This window comes from Carlito syrichta, unplaced genomic scaffold (genome assembly GCF_000164805.1).
Source record: "Carlito syrichta isolate Samal-C Ts95f unplaced genomic scaffold, Tarsius_syrichta-2.0.1 Scaffold130403, whole genome shotgun sequence".
NCBI lineage: Eukaryota > Metazoa > Chordata > Mammalia > Primates > Tarsiidae > Carlito > Carlito syrichta.
In genome coordinates this window covers 9,062-33,033 of record NW_007074499.1, presented here as the reverse complement: position 1 = coordinate 33,033, position 23,972 = coordinate 9,062, and the positions used below count along the sequence as shown (strand labels likewise).

The 23,972-nt window shown below is 53.9% G+C and overlaps 1 protein-coding gene across 1 annotated transcript; it reads left to right on the top strand.

Annotated features, from left to right (window-relative positions):
• The first annotated feature begins 10,293 nt into the window (after positions 1–10,293).
• Positions 10,294–21,023, top strand: SERPINA6 (serpin family A member 6). Its single transcript, XM_008048983.1, has 4 exons — positions 10,294–10,903; positions 15,311–15,581; positions 19,399–19,546; positions 20,838–21,023. The coding sequence occupies exons 1-4, from the start codon at positions 10,294–10,296 to the stop codon at positions 21,021–21,023; spliced, it is 1,215 nt and encodes a 404-aa protein (XP_008047174.1).
• The last annotated feature ends 2,949 nt before the right edge of the window (positions 21,024–23,972 follow it).

Below are 23,972 nucleotides of genomic sequence, written 5' to 3'. Positions count from 1 at the left end.
TCATCTCTACAATAAATCAAAAAATCAGCCGGGCGTGGTAGCGCGTGCCTGTAATTCCGGTTACTTGGAAGGCTGAGGCGGAAAAATTGCTGGAGCCCAGCAGGTCGAGGCTGCGGGGGCCGGGAGCGGCCGCTACACTCCAGTCTGGGTGACAGAGGGAGACTCAACTCAGAAAAAAAAAAGAAAGAAAGTGGACTGGATAAAGAAAATGTGGCCCATACACACGATGAACTACGATGCAGCCATAGGGAAGAACAAAATCATGGCCTTCCCAGCAACATGGACGCAGCTTGAGACCGTCGTCTTCAGTGAACTGTCCCAGAAACACAGGCCTGGATGCTGCGTGTGCTCACCCATAAGTGGGCCCTGAACACTGGGCATGTGGGCACAGAGCAGGAACAAATGTTGCTGGCACTGCCAGTGGGGGGAGGAAGGGAGGAAGGGTAAGGGACACAGTCACCCACTGGGTATCATGTCCACTGCCAGGGGCAGAGATGGCTCTCTGGAAGTCCACACCCCACCTGCATGCCATCTTCTTGTGGAGCAAATCCACACATGTGCCCCACCACTCTAAAATTAAAATTAAAAGATCATAAAATAAATAAGTGCATTGATATGGAAACCGAGAAGGTTAAAAAGTAAGGAAACTAAGCATCTATCTCAAGAAAATAGACAAAGAACAACAGACCAGAACCCAGATGATAAAATACAGAGGCAAACAGAAATCAACAATACGGATTTTTTTTAAAAAAAAACCAATAACAAAACTAAAAGCTGGGTCTTCTAAAAGATTGATTAGCTAGATAGCTTTTCCTGGTAGGACTTACCCAGGGGGGGAAAAGGGAGAAAATAGCATAAATAAAATATAGAACCAAAAAAGGAATTCTGAAATGAAAAGCCCACGAGTTTGAGACCCGCCCAACTTGGCGAGACCGCATCTCTACAATAAATCAAAAACCAGCCAGGCGTGGTAGCACGCGCCTGTAGTTCCAGCTCCTTGGAAGGCTGAGGCAGAAGGATTGCCGGAGCCCAGCAGGTCGAGTCTGTGGTGGCTGGGAGCAGCCACTGCACTCCAGTCTGGGCGAGAGTGAGACTCCAACTCAAAAAAAAAAAAAGGAACAATAATTTTAAAATAATGAAGAGGGGCTATGAAAAACTCTGTTAGGGCACTAATAGGGTGAGGGTGGATAAGGGAGAGGGACACAGCACCCTTAGAGCCAGCATGCCGGAGGTGCGCGTGCTGGCAACCCAGAGATCCGAGTAATGCAAAGAATTGCAACACACCAAGAGGTGAAAGAAGAAAAGATTTAAGAAAGGTTCACATCCCGCAGACAGGAAGCAGGCCTACACTCTAGACGAGTGTGGCCCCGTAGCCCCTCGAGCCCGGCTTTAATCCTTTTCCTTGGAGGTGTTGCAATCAGGTAGACGTGACTGCCGTGACTTCCTTATTGACCACCCGTGAATGTCTTGGAGACCCTGTGACACAGAGACCCGCTAATGTCTGCCCACATTATCACAGCCCCTAGAGAAGGGTGTGACAAGGCTTCCAGGGCTCCTGCACCTTCCTGAATGACATTCCTTAGAGCTAATGGAGGGTGCACCTCTCCCTGTCTCCCATGCCTTCCCAGTGGGCAGCTTTGGGGGATCCTTGGCTTCCCTGTAGACAGCGCCCAATCTACTGGAAGATCGAATCCCCACCTGCTCCCCGCTGAGGGGTCACAAGTCCTGCGATCTGCCTAACGTCTGTAATTACAAGTTTCATGACTTCTACAATCCCTGCCCAATCTGTGATGTCTTAGGCCTTGTAAATTCCCTTTACCCTAGGCAAGCTTGATGGCCACCATGAGATACTTCCGGCATCAGGAAGTCTGTGTTTCTGAAAAGACAAAGTCGGCAAAGTTCATCTTTATCTAAAGTATGCACTTCTCCAAAACATAGCTTCTATTTTCTCATCATTGTTTTAAGGTTGAGGAACAAGATTTTAAAATGGCTTCTTGCTTTCGGTCCGTCCTTTCTCTCCCTGGTATTGCATTTGAAAACCTGGCTAAAATTGATAAATCCCTAGACACGGCTTCCAAAACTGGCTTAAGGAATAGAAAACTTTAAAAATCAATAAATATGACAAAACAGAAGAGTCCCCAAAATGGCAGACGCAGCGGCCGGCCCCACTTCCCTCTGCTTCCGTGGGAAAGCTTCCCTCCACCCTGGGCGGAAATGGAGGGGTGCTGTCAGCCGGTGGCCAGCATGGGACTCCAGCCGGGCACTCACAGCGCCCCTGTGCACTCCGTGATCGGTCCAAGGGTGGGAGCTCAGTCCTTTGGGGACTGCCTTGAAGGAGAACGTCTCTCCTTCTGAGAGCACATACCCCGTTAGCATCAGATAACCTGTAGCTGCAGGGGCCTAATTTTATCCCCACTGCGGGCAGAAAAAAGTAAGAAAGCAGAATTCAGAGCCAACAAGGAAAAAAATAAAATATAAAATAAAACAGGTATGGGGGAGGGAGAGAAAGAGAGCAAGAAAGAAATCTGATGACTGATTTGGAACCCCTAGACTCAGCCATGCCTGAAGCCCTCTCCACCCTTTGGAACTCTCATTCATGAGACCCAGGGCCTGTTCCCTTTTGCTTTAAAGCAGCTTGAGTCTGATCTCTGTCACCTAGAGTCTAAAGGACACCGGTAGATGGGAATGTGGGGAGCAGGAAGATGCTAGACGTTAGGTTTGAACGGTGTTGGATTTGAACCCCGGCAGCTTACGTAACCGCCTGCATCTCAGTCTCCGACCTAAAGAAGAGTGAGGATGATATGCCCACTTCTTGGAGCCACAGGAAAACTCTTGGCCGACACTGTCCTTGTCTCTTCTCCCATGATGCTGGAGCCCTCAGAAGGCAGGGCCTTACCCAGTTCATCCCCGGCCAGAGCCAAGAACTGGGTTTTTCACAGGTGTCTACACCTCGCTGCCAGTCGAAGGCGCTGATGACGTCCCTGTCGTCTGCCCCAGGGCAGCCACACTGACGCAACTCCAGGCACACTTGATATTAGACAATAAAATTTCAGGGAATTGGAGACAGGAAAGTTAGGGAGAATTGCCGTGTTTGCTCAAATTCTCTGGAAGAGCCTGCAGCCGGTCGATGGCTGAGGGCGGGGACCACCAGATGGCCAGGCCACTGGCCCCTGTAACCATTAACCAGCAGAGCAGCTGGCAATAAGATTTAGCGGGTGGTTCCCCCACGGGCCTACGGTACGCCTGCTGGGGACCGGCACGGCAGCACCAGGCAGCGGCGCCGAGACGGTGAGCAACCCCCGAGCCCCTCTGTCCTCCTGCCCGGCCTCCAGGACACAGCGGTGGCTGTGTGTGCCTGCTTGTTTGGTTTGTGGGTTTTTGTTGTGTTGACAGCACCGTGGACGTTGAAGCAGCCAGCGGGGAGACAAGGCAAGCCCTGGAGGATTTCCCAGATCCCAGAGTATTGTGGGTCCACTGTGGGGTCTGACGTCCCCCGGGCTCCTGCCAGCCAGGGGCCTGGCACGGAAGGCTGGGCTGGGAGCCCCCCACTGCCCTGACAGGGCCCTAAGTCCCCCCCGGACAGTGACAGCAGTCACTCAGTGGGATCTGAGAGCCAGAACAGAGCCCCGTCAGGCAGCACCTTGGATGGCGGATGCTGGCCCGGGGTGGGGGTCGGGGGTGCCCAGCTGGCACAGTGCAGAGGCCTCCCAACAGTCGCATGGACTTCCCTTCACCGGTTCCCCACTCAGTGACCCAGGAGCTTGTCCTGCAGGCTATCCTGTCTTGGGCCCACGCACACCAAGGCCTCACCACAGAGCACCCAGAACCGTGCCTGGCCCGTAGGGACACTGGGGAACCCAAGAGCACAGTGGGTCCTCACCAAGGAGTCGCTATGCTTGCCATGCATGAGGAATGTTGGCGCGCTACGTTTGTGCGAGGCCGGGTACTGCTAAGCACTGTCCTGCTCGTGGCTCTGCTCCCTATAGAGACATGTCACTCGCATGCCATGGCTCGGGTTCTGGAGTCAAGCTGCTGGGCTTGGAATCCCAGCTCGGGGAGAGTAGCTCTGCCTGCCTGGGTTTCAGTTTTCTCAGCAGTAAAGTGGGTCCCGGGATGACCCATTCGGTGAGGCCACATAAGCCACGCATGCATCACAGCCTTGATGGGTGTTTGAAATCATCTGGAGCGGGACGTAGGGTTTTAATCCCCATCTTGCAGGGGAAGAGGGTGGAAAGGGAGGAACACGTGCTCCCGGCTTCCAGATGCACAGGCCCTGTGCCCAAGAGGGGACCACAGACAGGCGTGGCAGGGCCCAGAGCGGAGCCAAGATTTCACTGCCGGTGACAGGGCAGGGACAGAGACAAGCGTAGAGGCTTCCCAGAGGCAGGGTCCAAGACAGAGCGACCCAGATGGTGCGGAGAGGGCGGGGACCCAAGCGTGGAGCCACAGAGGCAGGGCCGTGGCTGTCCCCTGCTCCCAGCCCAGAGCCAGCGTGGACAAACAGCGGGAAGTTGAAGTGACCTGCCCGGGGACCTGCAGTGGCCTGTCCCACCTCACCCTGCCCCACAGAGGAATGCAAGTCTGGCAGGTGCCGGGAGAAATCTCCAGCGTTGCTGTGGCTGAGACCCCAAGGGGCCCGACTGGAGGCTGGGAGCTGGGCTGCCACCAGGGACTGGGTGTCCTCAGGGACTGTCACCAGGACCCCTTGGAGCACGTCAGTGAGGCTCAGCCTCGTCTGGGAGCCACAGGGAGCCACTGAAGGCTTTTCCACAGAACCACCAGTCAGCTTGAACTTAGAGAATGGAGGAAGATGCCGCAGGCCGCACAGGGATAGAAAAGTTGGGTGGCAGGACTGCGGAGTCCTGGAAGGGCCCCAAACCCGGGCTGGGCGCTGGAACTGGGGAAGAGACTCACGCCAAGAGGTCCTGGAGACAGTCCCTGGTGATCGCCCTGCCCCCAGCCTCGGATCTGGCCCCTTGGGGTCTCAGCCACAGCAACGCGGAAAAGCGGGCCAGGCCGGAGGTGGGCATCATCATCGACTCGATTTCAATCTGAGGAAACAGAGGCAGAGTTTAAATAGCCTGCCCCACGTCCCCTAGTGCATAGACAGCAGCTCTGGGATCCTGATCCCGCTTTGTCCGCGGGGAATGAAAGGATTGTCCCGAGAACCCAGAAATCCAAGTCTGGGGAGACACCCACGAAGCCAGCAGGCAGCTGGGGCTACGGGGAGGAAGAGGGTTGCACCTGCCCTTAGGACGGAGCCCCTGCAGGGGTTGTTTTCCAACCTGGGGGGATTGGAAGAGACACGCAGGGAGGGAGGCCTCGGGGGGTCGAGGCGTTGCGGGGGCTCGAACGTGCCAGGGAAGGGGCCTCCGGGGAATTCCAGAGCAGAACAGTGGTCCCAACCTTGGAGTGCACCTGCCCCGGGAGGGCTGGACATTTAGCAGAGTTTGCTGGAGCAAAGAAACCATCCATGAGTCAGGCGGCATCGTGAACCGGGGAAGGTTCAGAGAGCCCCACGCACCCAGCCACGCCGACAGGCAGTCTGCACAGGCAGAAAGGAAAGGGGCGGATGGAAGCAGCCTGGTGGGTGGCAGCTTACTGGGCCCTGCCCGGGAGGTTTGCAGCCTGCGACTGGCGGACAGCTCAGCTGCTGTGATGGGCAGAAACGCGGTTACTTGTTACAGGACTAGACTCTCAAGTTGGGTGGCAGTGTGTCTAATACTCAGTGAGGTGAATGGGTGCGATGTACCAGGCAGCTTTGGGCCATGTTTAATTTAGTTTCACACACCACAGCCTCCTGGGGCACGGGTTTAAACATGGGTTCTGTCTTCAAATTTCGTCAATGATGTAGCGACTGGCTCCGTGGGCAGGGACACGCTTCTCCTCCGAGCATCCTTCTTTGCTGTGATCCAGGGACTTGGAACCACCAGCCTTGCAGACAGACCGAGCATCTGGTTACTACCGACCCCGAGCAGATTTTTTTTCTTATGGTTGCTCTTCCCAACGCTTTTTTTAATGTCTTATATTTAGTTTTTTCTTTCCTTTTTTTTTTTTTTTTGAGTTGGAGTCTCACTCTGTCGCCCAGACTGGTGGGCAGTGGCATGCTTCCAGCCACCGCAGCCTTGACCTACTCGGCTCCAGTGAGCCTTCAGCCTCAGCCTTCCAAGTAGCCAGGGCTACAGGCACACGCTACCATACCTGGTTAAGTTTTTTTGATTTATTGTAGAGATGAGGTCTTGCCAAGTTGCCCGGGCGGGTCTCGAACCCACAGGCTCAGGCAATTCACTCACCTCAGCCTCCCAAAGTGCTGGGATGACAGACGGAGCCACCCAGCCTGGCCTCTTTACATATTAATTGTGGTGAACTATTCCATAATATTTAACATTTTAACCATTTTAAGCGTACACTTCAGAGGCATTAAGTACACCCACATTGTTGTGCAACCATCAACATCCATCTCCAGAATTTTTCACCATCCCAAACGGAAACTCTACTCATGAAACGGTAACTCCCCAAATCCCCTCCCCCCGGTCTCCGGCAACCACAATTCTGCTTTCTGTCCTTGTGTCGACGACGACTCCAGGTGTGGAATTGTGTGATGTCTGTCACTTGGTGTCTGGTGCAATTTACCTCACATACTGTCTTCAAAGTTCGTCCATGATTAGCAGATGACAGAATTTCTTGCTTTTTAGAGCCAAATAGTATCCATTGCGTATTCACAGCACGTTTTGTTTATTCAATCATTCCTTGATGGGCCTCTGGGCTGGTTCCATCCTCTGGCTGTGGCGAATCGCGCTGCTGTGCCTTTGGTGTGCAGACACCCCTGGCAGTTCTGCTTTCAGGTCTCTGTTGTATAGACCCAGAATGAAATTGCTGGATCACATGATAATCCACGTTTAACTTTTCAAGGAGGTGTCGTGCTGTTTTCTAGACGGCTACAGCATTTTACATTCCTACCAGCAATGCCCAAGGCTTCTGGGCTGCCCACGCCCATGTCAGCACTCATTGCTTCCTGTGTTTTTTTTTTGTTGGTTTTTTGGGGTTTTTTTGAGTTGGAGTCACATTCTGTCACCCAGGCTGGAGAACAGTGGCACGCTTCCCGCCACCGCAGCCTCGACCTACTGGGTTCCGGCGATCCTTCAGCCTCAGCCTTCCCAGTAGCTGGAACTAGCGGTGTGTACCAATACGCCCGGCTAGTTTTTTATTTATTGTAGAGACAAGGTCTCGCCAAGTTGGCCAGGTGGGTCTCGAACCCGCAGGCTCAGACAATCCACTCGCCTCGGCCTCCCAAAGCGCTGGGATGACAGGCTGAGCCACCGAGCCCGGCCCATTTTGTGTTTTGTTTCTCCATTTACCACGGCCCTTTCTGATGGGTTGGAAGGGCTGTCTTACTGTGGTTTTGACTTACATTTCCCTAGGGATTGGGGATGTCAAGCGCCTTTATCATCAGTCTATCTTCTTTGAAGAAACGTCTACTCAAGCCTTTGCCCATTTTCACTGGGTTTGTGTGTGTGTCTTTGTTGTTGTCGTTTTTGAGTTTGGGGCTTTCTTTATATAGTCTGGATATTTACTCGTGAGCAGCTATGTGATTTGCAGATATTTTTTCTCATTCTATAAGTGGTCATTTTGCTGTCCCAATAGTGTCCTCTGATTGACAAGATTCTAAATGTTGGTAAAGCATAGTTTGTCTACTTTGATGTGTTGCCTGTGACTTTGGTGTTCTGAAGCTTTATCCTTGTTTTCTCCTAAAATGGTTACAGTCTTAGTACTGTGTTATTTAGGTCTTTGATACACTTTTAGTTCATTTTTATAGAGAGAGGTAAGTACGAGTCCAAATTCGTCATTTTGTATGTGGATATCCAGTTTTCCACCACCACTTATTGAAAAGACTTCCCTTCTCTATTGAATGGTCTAGCACCCTTGTCAAAAATCATTTGACTCCATATGAAAGGATTATTTTTAAGATTTGCCTTCTACTTCATTGGTTCATATTTCTGTCTTTATCCAAGTACCACACTGTTTTGATTATTACGGTTTTGTCGTGAATTTTGACATCAGGCAGTACAAGACCTCCAACTTTTTTTTTTCAAGATTGTTTTGGCTGTGCAGGGTCCCTGGAGATTTCATATAAATTTCACAATAAATTTTTCAGTTTTTGAAAACTACATAATTGGAATTTTGATGGGAATTGCCTTGAATCTATGCACTGCTTTGGGTAGCATTGCCATCTTATCAACATTTTCTTTCAATCCATAAATGCAAGATGCCCTTCCATTTCTTCATGTCTTCTTTCCTTGTACTGTTTTTTGCTTTTTGGTTTACAAGTCTCTCATCTCCTTGGTTAACTGCTAAGTATTTTATTCTTTCTGATACTATTAAAAATGAAATAGCTTTCTTAATTTCCTTTCAGAGTGTCCTTTGTTAATGCAACTGATTTTTGTTGTTGTTGTTGATTTTTGTGCCCTGCAACATTGCTGAATGTGTTTATTAATTCTAACAGGTAAAATTGTAAAATTCATGGGACATTCTCCAAGATAGACCCGATGTTAGGCCACAGATCAAGTCTCAATAGATTTAAAAAGACATATTGTAGAAAAATATCTTCTCCAATAACAAAGAGAGGTAGTGAGAAATCAGGAACAAAAGGAAAACTGAAATTTTCACAAATTGTGGAAATTAAACAACACACACCCTTAAACAACCAGTGGGTCAAGAAAGATATCGCAAAGGAAATCAGAAAATACTTAAGGACAAATGAAGATGAAAATACATCATGCCGAATCTTATGGGAGGGGTGAAAGCAATGCAAAGTCGGAAATGCATGGCTGTAAACACATTAAAAAGCAAGGTCTCTTTCGCGGTATGGAATCATGCTGTCTGCAAAGAGCCATAAAAAAACAAAAGCAAGATCCCAAACAATGACTTGAGTTCAAGTTAGAATGTTCTAACTTTAGGATGTCAACTGTAAGCCCCATGATAAGCTCAGAAAATAGCCAAAGAATGTACACAAAAGGGGTGAGAATTAAAATGTTTCCGTACCCAAAATCAGCTGAACGTGAAAGAAGACAGTAAGATAGAAATTGAGGAACAAAAATGTGATATCTTCTTGCTATGTTGAACACCTTATTAACATATAATATCCTCTGTCTTTTGTAACATGTTTTATTTAAAATAGATTTTGCCCAATATTCATGTAGCTACCCTTTCTTCTTTGGGTTACCATGTGCATGGAATAGCTTTTCCAGCCTTTCACTTTTAATCTCCTTGCATGTTTGGAGCTAAAATGAGTCTCTTATAGACAGTACATCCTTGGATCACACTTCAAAAGGCTAATGTACAAAAACAATTATTACTCTATGCCTACAATTTAGGGTCTAGAAAAAGAACAATTTAACCTGAAAGCTGGCAAAGGAGACAGTAAAGACTACAGCGGTGACAAATTGAGAACAGAAAAACAACAAAGTCCACTAAACCAAAATATAATATTATAATTGATAATATACAGAATTCATAATATATACATGATATAACCCACTTAACCTGAAAAGCATACCCCAAAACTCTTTCTTACAGCTCTATTCTCATCTCCTTCATGTTACTGGTGCCACAAATTATGTCTTTATGCTTTGTGTGTATGTTCAAAACTAACATATAACTGCCCATGCACTTACCTTGTCCAGGCTATTGTATTCTTCACACAGTTTCAAGTTACTTTTCAGTGCTCTTTCGTTCCAGTCTGAAATGAAATGCTTCTGATTTCTTGCAGGGCAAATATTGCGGTAAAACACAAACAAACAACTTACTCAGTTTTTGTTTTTCAGGAAATGTCTTAATTTCTTCTGCGTTATTGAGTAATAGCTTTGCTGGGTATAGGATTCGTGGTTGACGGGTGTTTATTCTTTCAGCACTTTGACCATATCTGTTGGATGGATATTACATCTTTCTGAGCACCGATTTCTGCCTGCCTAGCATCAGGTTAGTAATATTTACTTGATGAGTGTTTGGGTGAAGATTAGATGAAGGGAGATACGCAACATACCTAGACCAGTGTTGGCGCCGGGAGACACTTGATAGATCATAGCAGCTATAACTCGTGTCTTCAAAGGAGGAAACCAGAGCTTGGCTCCCTCTGTGATTGGCCCCAGGCCACACAGCCTGTGTGGGAGAAGAACCCAGGGCTTGAATGGGATCTCCTGCCTTCTTCCAGCTGCACCATGCCCCACTGATGGGGAGGCTGCCACACCATCTAACAGCCCTTCCTGATTTGGCAGGGGCTGGACATCCTGGACAATGCCACTCATCCTGTATACCTGTCTCCTCTGGCTGTGCACCAGTGGCTTCTGGACGGCCCAGGCGGAGGACCCCAGTGCTGAAGAGAGCATGAGGAACCACCACCGTGACCTGGCTCCAACCAACGTTGACTTTGCCTTCAGCCTGTACAAGCACCTAGTGGCTTTGGAGCCTGGAGAGAACATCTTTATCTCCCCTGTGAGCATCTCCATGGCCTTGGCTATGCTGTCCCTGGGCACCCGTGGCCACACGCAGACCCAGCTGCTCCAGGGCCTGGGCTTCAACCTCACCGAGAAGTCGGAGGCTGAGATCCACCAGGAATTCCAGCACCTCCACCACCTCCTTGGGGAGTCAGACACCAGCTTGGACATGACCATGGGCAGCGCCTTGTTTTTTGACCGCAGCCTGGAAATGCAAGAGTCATTCTCAGCAGACATCAAGCACTACTACGCATCAGAAGCCTTGGCTGCTGATTTCCAGGACTGGGCTAAGGCCAGCAGACAGATCAATGAGTATGTCAAGAATAAGACTCAGGGGAAAATTGCCAATGTGCTGTCACAGCTCAACAGCCAAGCCATCCTCGTCCTGGTCAACTATTTCTTCTTCAAAGGTACTCCCACCCACCGCACTCTCACGAGACCCCCCCCCACTACTGCCAACACTAGTAACAGTCACCAAAACCCAGGCAGAGCCTTTGACTAAGCAATTCCTATCTGGAAGGCTCTGTCTTCACCACAAATCCTCCCAGGAAGGTGGAATTGTGTTATTTTACAAAAAATCAAAATGGCGCCCAGGAGAGTTGAGTGACCTACTCATGTTCTGGCAGATTGGTTCGAGGTCCTTACACGTAACCCGAAACAATTCGCCGCCTCTCACTCTGTGAATATTGCCGGGCAGGCACTAAACCAAGGGCTGAAAATAAAGCCTAGAACCAGACACAGCCCCATCTCCCAGGAGCTCCCAGGTGCCCCAAAGCCACCTCGCGCTGGCACAAATAGCCAGCTCCACCAGGTCTCACCTCCGTTTTCCAAAGTGCCCACTCATAAAAATCTCCAGGGAGACTTGTTAAAACTACAGATTTCATTGTCTGTGCCAGAGCTACTGAAAAGTAAAACCTCTGGGGGAGAGCCTTAGGATGTGTGTTTTAAAAAAGCTCTCCCACCTACCTGAGATGATTTTCTTTTTTTGAGCTGGAGTCTCACTCTGTCACCCAGACTAGAGTGCAGTGGCTGCTCCCGGCCACCGCAGCCTCGACCTGCTGGGCTCCGGCGATCCTTCCGCCTCAGCCTTCCGAGTAGCCGGAATTACAGGCGCGCGCTACCACGCCCAGCTAATTTTTTGATTTTATTGTAGAGATGAGGTCTCGCCTGCCCAGGCGGGTCTCGAATCCGCGGGCTCAGGCAATCCACTCACCTCAGTCTCCCAAAGGCACGGGATTACAGGCTGAGCCACTGAGCCCAGCTTGAGATGATTTTTATGATCAAGCAGTTTGGAGTCACACTATTTTTGAGAATAAAAGCTAAACTTCTCGGTCTAGAGCAGTGGCTCTCCACTGAGGACAATGCACCCTGCCCTCCCAGGGACACTGGCAACGTCTGGAGACATTTTTGGTTGTCACCACTGGGGTACGGTCGGGTGTGCTCCTGGGTAGAGGCTGGAGAGGCTGCTAGACGTCCCACTTGTAACGAACGCCCAGGACTGCTCCACCCGTCACGTCCCCTCCCAAACATCACAGTGCCAGGGCTGAGGCATCTGTCCTCTGACCTCTCCCGCCTCCTCCAAGCTCCCAACAGGCAGCAGACAGGTTGGCGTCCCACACGGAGTTCAGCACGCCAGTTCCCTTCCCAAGCCCTGAGCGTGCCCGCGTCCCTGGAAGTCTGTGTTCGCATCCGTGGGATGGCTGCAGCAAGCTCCCACAGACTAGTGGCTTGAAGCAACACAAGTGAATTATCTTCCGATTCTGGAGGCCAAAAATCCCGAATGGATCACATAGGGCTAGAGTCCAGATGTGGGCCTGGCTGGTTCCTTCTGGAGGCTTCAGGGGGTAGGGTGTTTCCAGGCCTTTCCAGCTTCTAGAAGCCCCAGGCTCGTGGCCGGGTTCCACCTTTGAGGGTAGTAACCGTGCCCCTCCAGCCCTGCGTCTGTCTCACACCTCCTTCTCCCCCGGACCTCCTTGCCTTCCGGGTCCACTGGCAAGGGCCCTTGTGGCTACGCTGCAGAACGGGCCGAGATAATCTCAAGGCCAGCTGATGAATAGATGCAACTCTGTGTGCAGCTTTAATTCCCCCTCAGGTTCCGGACATTGGGGGGGCCATTACTCACCTGCCACAAAGCCCAGGCCCCTTCTATCCCATGATGCACCCCTCCCCACCCCCCGCAATTTATCTGAATGCCTGCCACATCTCTGCACCCTTCATGTCTTGCTCAAAAGTTACCTCCTCCGGGAAGCCTCCCTATGCCCTCAGAAAGCCTTTGTCCTCACGGCATGCTCTGCAGTCGGCCCGGGACCCACGAGGGTTGAGTTTCAACAATGCCCGGCAGTCCTATGCAAAGAAATGTGGGGGAAACAGCAAAGCCGCGACTGCGATATTCAGCGCGTGCCTGTCAACAGCATCATGGGGCCTCAGAGCTCCAATCCCCAGCAAAGACTCTTCAAAGCCCCGCCCGCCCTCCCTGACCCCCTCACTGCCCAGGCAGCCTCAGCATCTCGGTGAGGCCTCTCCCTCCCCCTGCCTCTGGGTGTGGCCCGTTCTCCAGAACAAATCTGGGAGCCCCTGGCGGAGACTGCCCTCCTCAGAGGGGCCAGCTGAGAGGCTGCCCGAGCATGGGCTGCTTTCTTTTCACCCCACCATGGGAGGGCTGGGGAAGCTGGGAGCGTCTGCCCGGAGACGGTGATGGGTGTGCCCACAGATTCCAGAACTGCCTCTCCCACGGGAGAGACTGCACACCCTTGTGCAAGCCACCCTCCCTCTCTCTCTGGGAGCCCCAGCGCCTTTGTCACATGGAGGTTCTGGCAACACGACCTTGGGGAAAGGCGCCGTGATCCCGGGTCCGAGAGGGCCTCCTGGCCTGCAAGACCGAGGCCGTGCAGGCACCGGGGGCACGGACGGGCACAGCATCACGTGTTTCTCGGTGTCCTCAGGACCACAGTGAAGCCCACTGGACAGGAGGCCTCTGCTTCTGCTTGCAGAATCCGAAAGGCTTTCAACATCCAGACGCAGGCCCAGACACAGACAGGGAAAAAAGTGTCTCAGGGCTAGATGCAGGAGAAGGAACCGGCAAGTGGCTGGTCAAACGAGGGGAGTGCTCTGAAATGTTTCCAGAGGAAGAAAGGGAAAGAAAGGGCGAGGCAGCTCTTACCTCTCAAGCTGGGCCCTGTGAGAGGTCCCTGGTGAGCTCCTTATTCGTTGGGCTTTCTTGACCGCTCTTTTGGAAGAACGTTAAACAGATTGTTAAAATATTTTAGGGGGAGGTGTCCTCTTTTCTCTCTGATCTCTGCCCAGAAATTCTGAAGTTTCTCTGCTGCAGTTCTCCTAAGAACTTTCTAGATGAAAGCCCCTGGAATTTGAGCCCTCTCCTGTTTTGTGCTCTGTGCTCAACTCGAGGGGTCGTGCCGGCTTCTAGAAAAGAAATACCCAGTCAGGGCAGAACTTCAAGGATGAAAAACCGAACACAAAAAAATGTTTTATCCACGTTTTCCTACGCTTTGAACAAATTGGCCACAAAAACGTAACCCCCTCCGGTTCTGAGGCCTTCAGACTTCCTTTGAAGGATGATTTGAGAACCCCCAAATGGTCTCACTTGCCGGGAGGCAGGCGGCCAGGGAGCTGACGGTCAGGGAGTGTCTGCACGTGCAAGGGAGAGTCTCTCGGCTGGACCAGGCCCAGCCCCCCGGTCCGTCTCCAGGCTCTGCGGCCATAGCAGGTCACCCTATGTCCTCCAGGCTTCCTCCCCCTCCGTGGGTTTGAGGCTGGCTCTGAACTGAAAACCATGGCCGAGCGGCCTGTCCACCCTGTAGGCAGTGGGGCAGAGAAATGGGCCCTGGAACGATGTTCTGGCCACCTCCAGGTAGCCTCAGCCAGGAAACAGGGCCCTCACAAGGGCTTCTGGGCTCGCGGTCAAGGACAGCCGGGACTCCTAGGACCTCCTGGACTGCAAGGTCTCGGTCAGCAGCTTAGGGCTGGGAAGCTTTCCCCCTGACCGAGAGACCTTGTGACTCTCAGCTCGTGTAACACCTTGCAGGAAGACGCGGGGTATCAGGAATAATCTCAGGATGGAAGAGGCCATGTCAGAGCATTTCTCTTCCCGTCAGAGCTGGCCAGCACGGCCGAGTCCCTTCTCTGAAGCCAGTGAGCGCCCCACGGCAAAGCACGCCAGCAGGCTGGATGATGGCATCGTGGGGCATGGGAGAGGGCTTCAGGGTTCAGTCGGGTGAGATTCTGTGACCCTGAAAGAGTCCTCTCCCCCGGACAACACGGCCTAGAACGAGGGACCCCACAGTGGGGTCAGGGGCTTCCAGAGGGCCAGCCAGGCCGTCGTGTGGCGGTGAAACGTGGGGCCCACTCCCAAGACCACCCCCGCCTCGCCTGCCAGGGACCCTGAGTGCGAGGCTTGAAGTCCAGAGCTGCCTCACAACCGTCCAGCTGGGTCCCACTCCAGGCCAGGGGGCCCAAAGCATGGCTGGCGCCAAGTGTGTCCACCCCAAGTCTAAGAACCGGCAAGAACCAAGTCTAAGTCTCGCCCTCTTCTGTGGTTAGAAGCCAACCTCAGTCCCAGTCAACCCTACACCATTCCACGATGTAAGGACAGAGCCGGCTTTAAACCTCTGGGAACTTTGTTATCTTACCAGAAAACTCACGAGGCTCTCGTGGGGACATTCAGGCATGTGGGAGGCCCTGGTCACTTGTCAGGCGAGCTGCTCCCGTGGCTTTCCAGCCGCCCGCGAGGCCGTCCGACTGCGCTTTCCTCTCTGCCCTGCAGGCCTGTGTCCCACTTCCTCTCTCCGTCCTCTTCCCAGGCACGTGGGCACAGTCCTTTGACCCAGAAAGCACCAGGGAGGAGAACTTCTACGTGAACGAGACAACCACGGTGAAGGTGCCCATGATGTCCCAATCCAGCACCATCAAGTACCTGCGCGACGCGGAGCTCCCCTGCCAGCTGGTGCAGCTGGACTATGAGGGCAACGGGACCGTCTTCTTCGTTCTTCCAGACCCAGGGAAGATGGACACGGTCGTCGCCGCCTCGAGCCGGGACACCATCCTGAGGTGGTCCCTGGCCCTCACCACCAGGTAAGCCCCGACCCTCAGGTTGGCCCACCAGGTGCGCGCTCCAAGAAGCCAGGGCGGAAGGAGGGGGAGCCCTGGGAATCTTCCCCTTCCCAGCCTCGCACGCCAGAGCTGGCTGTTTTCCTACCAGCTGGGGTCCCAGAGGCGGTGGGATCCTCTGATCTAGAGGTCTCTCGGTGTCCTTGGGACCACAGTGAGGCTCACTGAACAGGAGATCTCCGCTCCTGCTTGCAGAATCCGAGAGGCTTTCAACATCCAGACGCAGGCCCAGACACAGACAGGGAAGAAAGGTCTCAGGGCTCACAGATTTTCTAGATGCAGGAGAAGGAACCAGCAAGTGGTTGGTTAAACGAGGAGAGTGCTCTGAAATGTTTCCAGAGGAAGAAAGGGAAAGGAAGGGCGAGACAGCTCTTACCGCTCAAGCTGGGCCCTATAAGAGGTCCCTGGCGCGTTCCTTCTTCACTGGGCTTTCTTGACCTCTCTGCCCATCAACACTGAGACACCCCGGGGCACTTCACAAAGCGGGGACCCTGTCCCATGAGGTTCACAGTCGCCCGCTGCTTTACCGCATGTTTGCATCATTTTTTCACTGTGAGCACGTCAGTCGCCCAGCGTCCTGCGTCCCCTGTGGCCATCTTGTCTGAAACCCAGCCCTGCTAGAGGTCATGGGAGGCCCCGTTAGAAATAATGAAATGACATCCGTATCCAGCAAGGAGCCCATGTGGAGCCCATGGGTGGCTCTTAAGTCAGGTCAAACTCTGCCTCAATTGGTCAATAAACATGAGTCGGTGAGAGCTGTGTGAGTCGAAAGAGAGTGAGGGGTGTAGACGCTGGCACGTCAGGAGATAAACCAGCCCGTGGAGTCCCTGTGACTCGGAGCTCAGGCCCCAGCCCGGGGCTGGTGCAGAGTGGGCACTTGGGGAAGCCACTGAGGATGTGAGCCAGCAATGAGTGAATGAATGGGTAAGTGAATGGGTGAAGAGATGGATGGGTGGGTGGGTGGAAGGCTGGATGGACGGACAAGGGAATAAGCACATTTCCCCGGGGACCTCTGAGCCAGGGAGCACGGGGAGTCGTCATCAAGCTGGGCTCCTCTCTGGGAGGAGGGTGGGATGTTCTCCAGCCCTCGGCTCCCTCAGGGAGGTTCCGGCTCGGCCTGCCGGAGAACCAGAACACACCAGGCGACACTGAGCCCGGCGGCAGGCTGGCTGAGGAGGCTCAAGGCCGGGGAGGGGCGGGAGCGGGCACTTGGGTCTGGAGTCACTCAGGAAGGCTGGAGGGGCAGGATGCCTTTGGCTCATGCTTCATTCACTCTTTCATTCTTTGTGCATTCATTCAGTACCCCACGCAAAAGCAGCTGCTGTGTGCCACGCACTAGGCGAGGCACGGAGGGGCAGGTGGGTGGACAGGGCACAGCGGGAGCCTTGGAGACATGGACTCTGGGCCAGAACGCAGATTCTGGTGAAATTAGCAGTAGGACAACGATGCGAGTTCTGTCGGAGGGGAGCAGAGAGAGAGGTGGGAAGATGCTGGCTGGGGTGGGGAATGCCTGGCTCTGCCCGGGAATGCAAGGGGCAGATCACCTCCCCTGCCAACTGCCTTGACCAGAGCCTTCAGCCAATGGGAAGAGGCGCCAACCAAGTGGGCGGGGGGCACGGGGCGGGTGAGCCCAGAACACCTGCAGAGCAGGGCCAGCGGCAGTGAGGGGTCAGACGCGGCCTGGATGAGCTTCGTGGCCCAAGGACTTTGCAGCAGAAACTGTAGGAAGAAACGCTTCTATGCTGTGACATACGGAGGTTTTGTGGTTTGTGGTTTCCGGTGGTTTTTCTTCTGAGTGACACCCTCGGAGAGCTGTCTGGGTATGGGAGCTTCTAGACAGATACATGCAGTTCTGTAATGGGTGAGGTCAGCTTGTGCCTCAGAGAAATCCCCAGTAGCTACACGGGGCATACAGCTCTCGAACCATCCTTGCCTACCGTGGAGAGAGAAAGAGCGAGAGCGGGAGGGAGCGAGAGAAGGAGAGGGAGAGAGAGAGAGAGAGAGACAGAGGGAGGGAGAGAGAAAGAGAGAGCGTGTGCATCTGGGCAATGCTAGGGTCTGGTTCACCAGTTCCCCACTCCCGTTCCCGTCTACATCCCACTCCTACCCTCAGAGGGAGCCTGTGACTTGAAGGGAATGCTGTCAAGGGGTGCAGATGCACCGCGTGCAACCCACTCCAGCCCCTGGTCTGCAGAAAATGACGCAAGGAATTATCCCTCACTTTGCACCAAAAATCATCTTGTCACAGAAATGCTTGAATCCAGGGCCCATGTTCTTTTTTTTTTTAAGTTGGAGTCTCACTCCATCGCCCAGACTGGAGTGCAGTGGCTGCTCCTGGCCACCGCAGCCCTGACCCGCTGGGCTCCGGCGATCCTTCCACCTCAGCCTTCCGAATAGCTGGAACTACAGGCACGTGCTACCACACCCGGCTGATTTTTTTGCTTTATTGTAGAGATGAGGTCTCGCCAAGTTGCCCAGGCTTGGTCTCGAACCCGCGGGCTCAGGCCATCCACTCACCTCGGCCTCTCAAAGGCGCGGGATTACAGGCTGAGCCACCGAGCCCAGCTCACGGCCCATGTCTCGACGCCTTTGCCTTGCCCGTGGAGCTGCTGGCGGCCCCCACAGGTGCCAAGCTGGCCCTGGCCCCTTGCGCTCTGCTGTGTCTCAGCAGGATGGCTTCGCGGACTCCTCTGCCTCTCTGAGCCTGGGCCTCTCTGAGCCGCCACCTCCCTGAGCCTCCGCCCGGGCGTGACAGGGTGCGGACCGTGTGGGGGGCTCGGCCTCACTTCCCTGCCTGCCACCGTGGCCTCCCACTCCCTGGAGGCCCCCGCCCCTCCCCAGCTTCTGGCAGACAGTGCGGCTTCTCACTCACACGGGCAACTCCTGAGTTTCAAAACAAAACTCGGGCCTTGTCGTGTCAAAAGCGTAGCTGTCCGCGTCGCCCCCAGCGGGACTCCACTTGCCCCCTGGAAGTCTGCCTTGCTTCTCCCCGTGGAAGCTGCCCACCGACTTGTCATGCTCCTGTAGCCTCACAAAACTTCCGCACCCAAGGTCCCTGGGCAAGGCTGTGTTCAGCCATCTCGTTGCACGGGTGAGGATGTTTGCGCAGAGAGGACTGGTCTTGACCAAGGTCACGCGGACTGCCCGCTTCTGCTTCTGGCAGTCGGGGCCACAAGGACTCCCTGAGGGACCACTGTCTCAGCGCTAGCAGTGTCAAGAGTGGAGCTGGCAAGCCGGAACTGGTGGCTCTGCCTGTCATCCCAGCACTTTGGGAGGCCGAGGCAAGTGGATTGCCGGAGCCCGCGGGTTCAAGACCCACCCAGGAAACTTGGCGAGACCTCGTCTCTACGATAAATCAAAAAATTAGCCGGGCTTGGTAGCGCTCACCTGTAGTTCCAGCCATTGGAAGGCTGAAGTGGAAGGATCGCCGGAGCCCAGCAGGTGGAGGCTGCGGTGGCCGGGAGCAGGCCCTTGCACTCCAGCCTGGGCGACCGAGTGAGACTTCAACACAAAAAACAAAAAAGAGTGGAACTGACTTGAGTGAGTTGCTGAGAAGAAAAAAGGCAACTCAGAGGTCCGAGGAGGGCGCGGCCCGTGTGATGGAGCCAGAAGCAGCTTCTGCCTCCCGCCGGGTCCCCTCTCCCGTCCCCAGAGAGCAGACCAGGCTGGGGGCAGGAGCTGGAGGGAGCGCAGGCACGTGAGTCGGGCCGGGGCCGGAGGCCTGCCCTCTCCTCTGCCAGGCCCAGTCCTGGGGCCTGACCCGTCTGCTTGCCGCACACAGCCAGGTGGACCTGTCCATCCCGAAGCTGTCCGTCACCAGAGACCACGACCTCAGGGGTGTGCTGGCAGACATGGGCATCACAGACGTGTTCACGGCCCAGGCAAACTTCTCGGGCATCGCCCAGGAGGCCCAGCTGAAGCTGTCGAAGGTGCGTGTCTCGGGGGCCGTCTTGGCACCGACCTCATTCAAGAACAGGGTCGCAGGACGAGAACCCCAGGTCTCGTCCAAGACCTTGCCTCCCCATGGGGGTGAAGTGGAGTCTCGGCAGGAAAACATGCCCTCCCAAGGTCACACGGGAAGCTGGTGACAAGGGAGGGAGGGCCACACCCAGGCATCTAGCCGACCCCCAGGCCACGCCGAGGAGTGGAGAAAGGAAGCCATGATGGCAGAGGGGCCCTGGGAAAGAGAGGCCGGGCGGGAGGTGTCCACCAGGGGTCAAGCCGAGTCCCGCCAGGCGCGCGCCTCATCCTCATCCTGGTGCGTCGTGTCCTGCCGGTCACCTCGGAGCATTCTTATCGCATACCTACTAGGCGCCTCAAGCTGTGTCCGGCTCTGGGTAGACATTCGTTCCCTGACGTGGCCCCTGCCTTCAAGGCACAGGGCTCTGTGGCCACCGTGGTACATGGCACACGGTCTGTGCTCAGTAAAACACACGCCATGAGAGCAGGTTGGGCGACACTGCCGCCTCCTCTAGGGAGGAGGACTCTGGCTGGACGGGCGTGTGGCTGGCCCGCAGTTGCACAGCTGGTCTGCACCGTCTGGCAGTCGACCTCAGGTCTGTGGCCTCCAGACCTCTACCCTCAAAACTCACCGTGGGGTTCCCAACCCGACTCAGTCTCTTCCCAGCCGCGAAGGCCCGCAGAACCTCCCAGAGCCTTGGCGTCCTGGCTGTGGAGTCCGTGGGCTGCCCCCTGAGGCATCGTGGGCTCCCTAAGCTTCTTCTGCTATTGAATTCGCCAGGTTCCCACCCGCCAAAGGCTCTGGCACAAGCTAAGCAAGCCTCTTGCTGATTCCAGAACGCCTTCTCCTTTTAGCACCAGGGATGTGTCCGCAGTCAGGGATGGACCTTTCAGGTTCGGCTGTGGCTTTCCCAGCAGGCCGGGCTTGTGCGCTCTGCATATGCTGAGCCCTAGAATTTACCAGAATTTAGGCAGAGGGGAAGGGGAGCGAGGTGTCCCTCCGCCAGCTCAGGCCTCGCCAAGGGGGAGCGAGACCCTGCCCAAGCCCCAACAGGCTCAGTCTGACCCTTTTCTGGGAGGGGGCACAGGTGCAACCTGGCTGTGGAGACGGGCAGACTGGGCCGTCCCCCTGGGGTCACCGCCCCGACGGGGCTTGCCGTGACCTTCTCAGAGCCCACCCTGCCCTGGCTTAAGGCGGGAGGGGAGTGGGTGCAACCACCCAGGACGGCTCACACCCACTCCGTCCGGCTCTGCCCACAGGTGGTGCACAAGGCGGAGATGCAGCTCGGCGAGCAGGGAGCCCCGGCAGCGGACACACCCAGGGCGGCTCTCAGCCTGACCTCCAAGCCTGTCTCCCTGCGTTTTGACCATCCCTTCCTCGTCATGGCCTTCGACCACTTCACCTGGAGCAGCCTCTTTCTGGGCAAGGTGGTGAACCCCACCTGACAGCCTGCCTCCAGCCCCGGGAGCCAGGCGCCCCCAGACCCGGGACCCGGGAAATGCCGTGGAGAGTGGGAGCGCTCTCCCCCAGACTCCCCAGGTCCTCCTCCTTCTGACCAGATCGGTCTCCCCTTAGCCATCTTGTAATAAATAACTGTCACTGCGACCTTGGCCAGTGTGGTTAAGGAAGGGCATGGGGACCCTGGGGGGTTCCCAGTTGAAAGGGGGCGTTCGCAAATCCCAGGCCTGACGCCTTAGCTCAGGTGCGCTGCCGTAACAGAGAACCCCAGACCAGTGGCTCGTGAGCAGCAGACCTCCATCCGCACAGTGCGGGAGGCGAGACATCTGCCATCCCGGCCAGCCTGGGCGGGCTCTGGCGGGGCCCCCTCCTGGCCCGCTTCCTGCTGGCTGAATCCTCCCATGGCACGAAGAGAGGGTCAGGAAGGCCTCATGGTGGTCTCCTCGACACGGGCACCGGCCCCACTCATGAGACTTCCACCCTCATGGCCTCATCAGCTTCTGGAAACCCGGCCTCCCGACACCATCACCTTGGGGGGAGGGGTTACGATTCCAACACGTGGGTTCGGGGGGACACAAGCATTCAGTCCCTAACATCTGGTGCCATCGCAGAAGGTGCCCTCGGCCCACAACCCACAGCCCCTCTTCCCTGGTCTCTGATTTGTCATGGGTCTCAGGAGTCAGGGCGGTGTGGACAGGTGTGTGGAAAAGGGTCGGAACCGGCCGGACCCAGAGAGGTAGGACCCTGAGGCTGTGCCTGGCTCCTTTTAAGGTTCCCTGCGCGTGGGAAGTTTCTGACGCGGGAAGCCTGCAAACTCCTCAGAAAGAGGGAGGGAGACACACAAAGGGGTGGGATTGGTCTCCACGGCCGCTGGTTTTGCTTTCTTACTGCAAAAGCATCGGGCATTGAGGCTTGGCCCTGGGAGAGGCAGGATCGGCCATCTTGAAGGCAGCCCCACCCCTAAAGCCCGTGGTCCATGGTCCCGCCCCTGCCGGCGGTGGTATCACTCTTTCCCGTTTGGCGGATGGCTGGATTTGTTTTGTCGGGTTTGGGTTTTTAGTATGATTTTTACATTGCTCGTTTTTATAAGCCAAACCACACAGAGTCTATAAATTTCTTCTCCATGCCTACCGTGGGAAGAGAAAGAGAGAGAGAGGGAGAGGGTATTCACCCCATTGAATACACTATATATGTGCATATATGCGGGTGTGTGTGTGTGTGTGTGTGTGTGTGTGTGTGTGGCTAGAGTGCAGTAGCACACTCACGGCCACCCCAGCATCAACCCGCTGGGCTCAGGCGATCCTTCCGCCTCAACCTCCCAAGTAGCCGGAACTACAGGCGTGCATTACCATGCCTGACTAATTTTTTGATTTATTGTAGAGATGAGGTCTCACCAGGTTGCCCAGGCTGGTCTCAAACCCATGGGCTCAGGCAATCCTCTCCCCTCGGCCTCCTAAAGTGCTGGGATGGCAGGCGTGAACCACCGTGCCCAGTCTTATACATGCATATATTTATATAATTTCAGAATCTGCTTTTTGATTTATTAATGGAAATTTAGAAGAAAGCAAAAGTGACACTTTCAATCAATGCGGAAAACAAATTGTGTTAAAACACAGATTAAAAATATTTGGGGTCAACCAGGTAACCAGCTGAAAGGCAACGTGAGTTGAAATCATCCTCCTTCTCATACCAGGATGAATTCCAGAAGATCAAATATTTAAATGTAAAAACTGAAATCATAAAATCATGAGAAATACATAATAGAAAGACTTGTCCAAGAATGCTCTAAAAAACCCAGAAGCCCCTCCATAAAAATGCCTTAAGTCTAATCAAATTTTAAAAACCAAATAAAATCTGCCAAGAATATGTCCATTCCTATTATACTCAAAGAGCTGATTTCTCCCGTAAGTCATGGCATTCGGGTTGGCCCCAGGATAAGGGTGGCTGAATATGAATTCCTTACATGCCCGCCCAACGGGCTACTCGGAAGGCTGAGGCGGAAGGATCGCCGGAGCCCAGCAGGTGGAGGCTGCGGTGCCCGGGAGCGGCCACTGCACTCCGGTCTGGGTGACAGAGTGAGACCCCAACTCAAAAAAAAAAAAGAATCTTTTTTCTGACCAACAGAAGCCCGAACCATGTGTTCCCTTCCCTAACGACAAAGGACATTGCAGACAAAGTTCTTGATACAGAAAAGAGGCGCCCCAGAGGGAAAACGGGACCCACACAAGGAAGGAGGAGCCCTAAACGGATAGACACGTGGGGGCAAACAGGAAGTCAGAAAAGTCTTTAAGACACAATCAGTGGTTTACAGGAAAAACAGCCCAATGCTGAGGTGCAGCTTCCCACCCCGAACCCTCCTGGCCGTCCGCAAGGTGAACAATTGTGCCTAAACGGGGTGACACCAAAGTCTACATAGACACGCAGACACGCAAACAAGCAAAGCAGTGGTGACACAAACGCAAAGAGAGAAGACTTCAGCAAGGTATAGACTCCACATAAAAATAACAACTTCACATACAAAAATAACCAGTGAAGACATATAATGGAATAAAAAACCCAACAGCAGCCAAAAAGATGCCACAATTACCAATAACTGTGCAGAAATTTACATTGAAAAAAAATTGTAAAAAATTAGACCGGAACGAATAGAAATACATTCCTTCCTGAATAAGATATCTCAACGTTTTTTAGATACCCGTTTTCCCTACGCTGATTTATCAGTATAATGAGATTTCAATAAAAACACCAACAGTTTTTTGCCTGGAGATAGGCAAGACGACACGAAAGTCCACACAGAAAAACAAACAGGCCAGAGTAACCAGCAAAACACTGCAAAAGGAAAAGCCACGGGGACGGGTGGCACCAGAGAAGGACAGGACGGTCCTGAACGCACAAGACAGCCACAGGTTCTGCCATTAAAGTGGTGACACTGAACG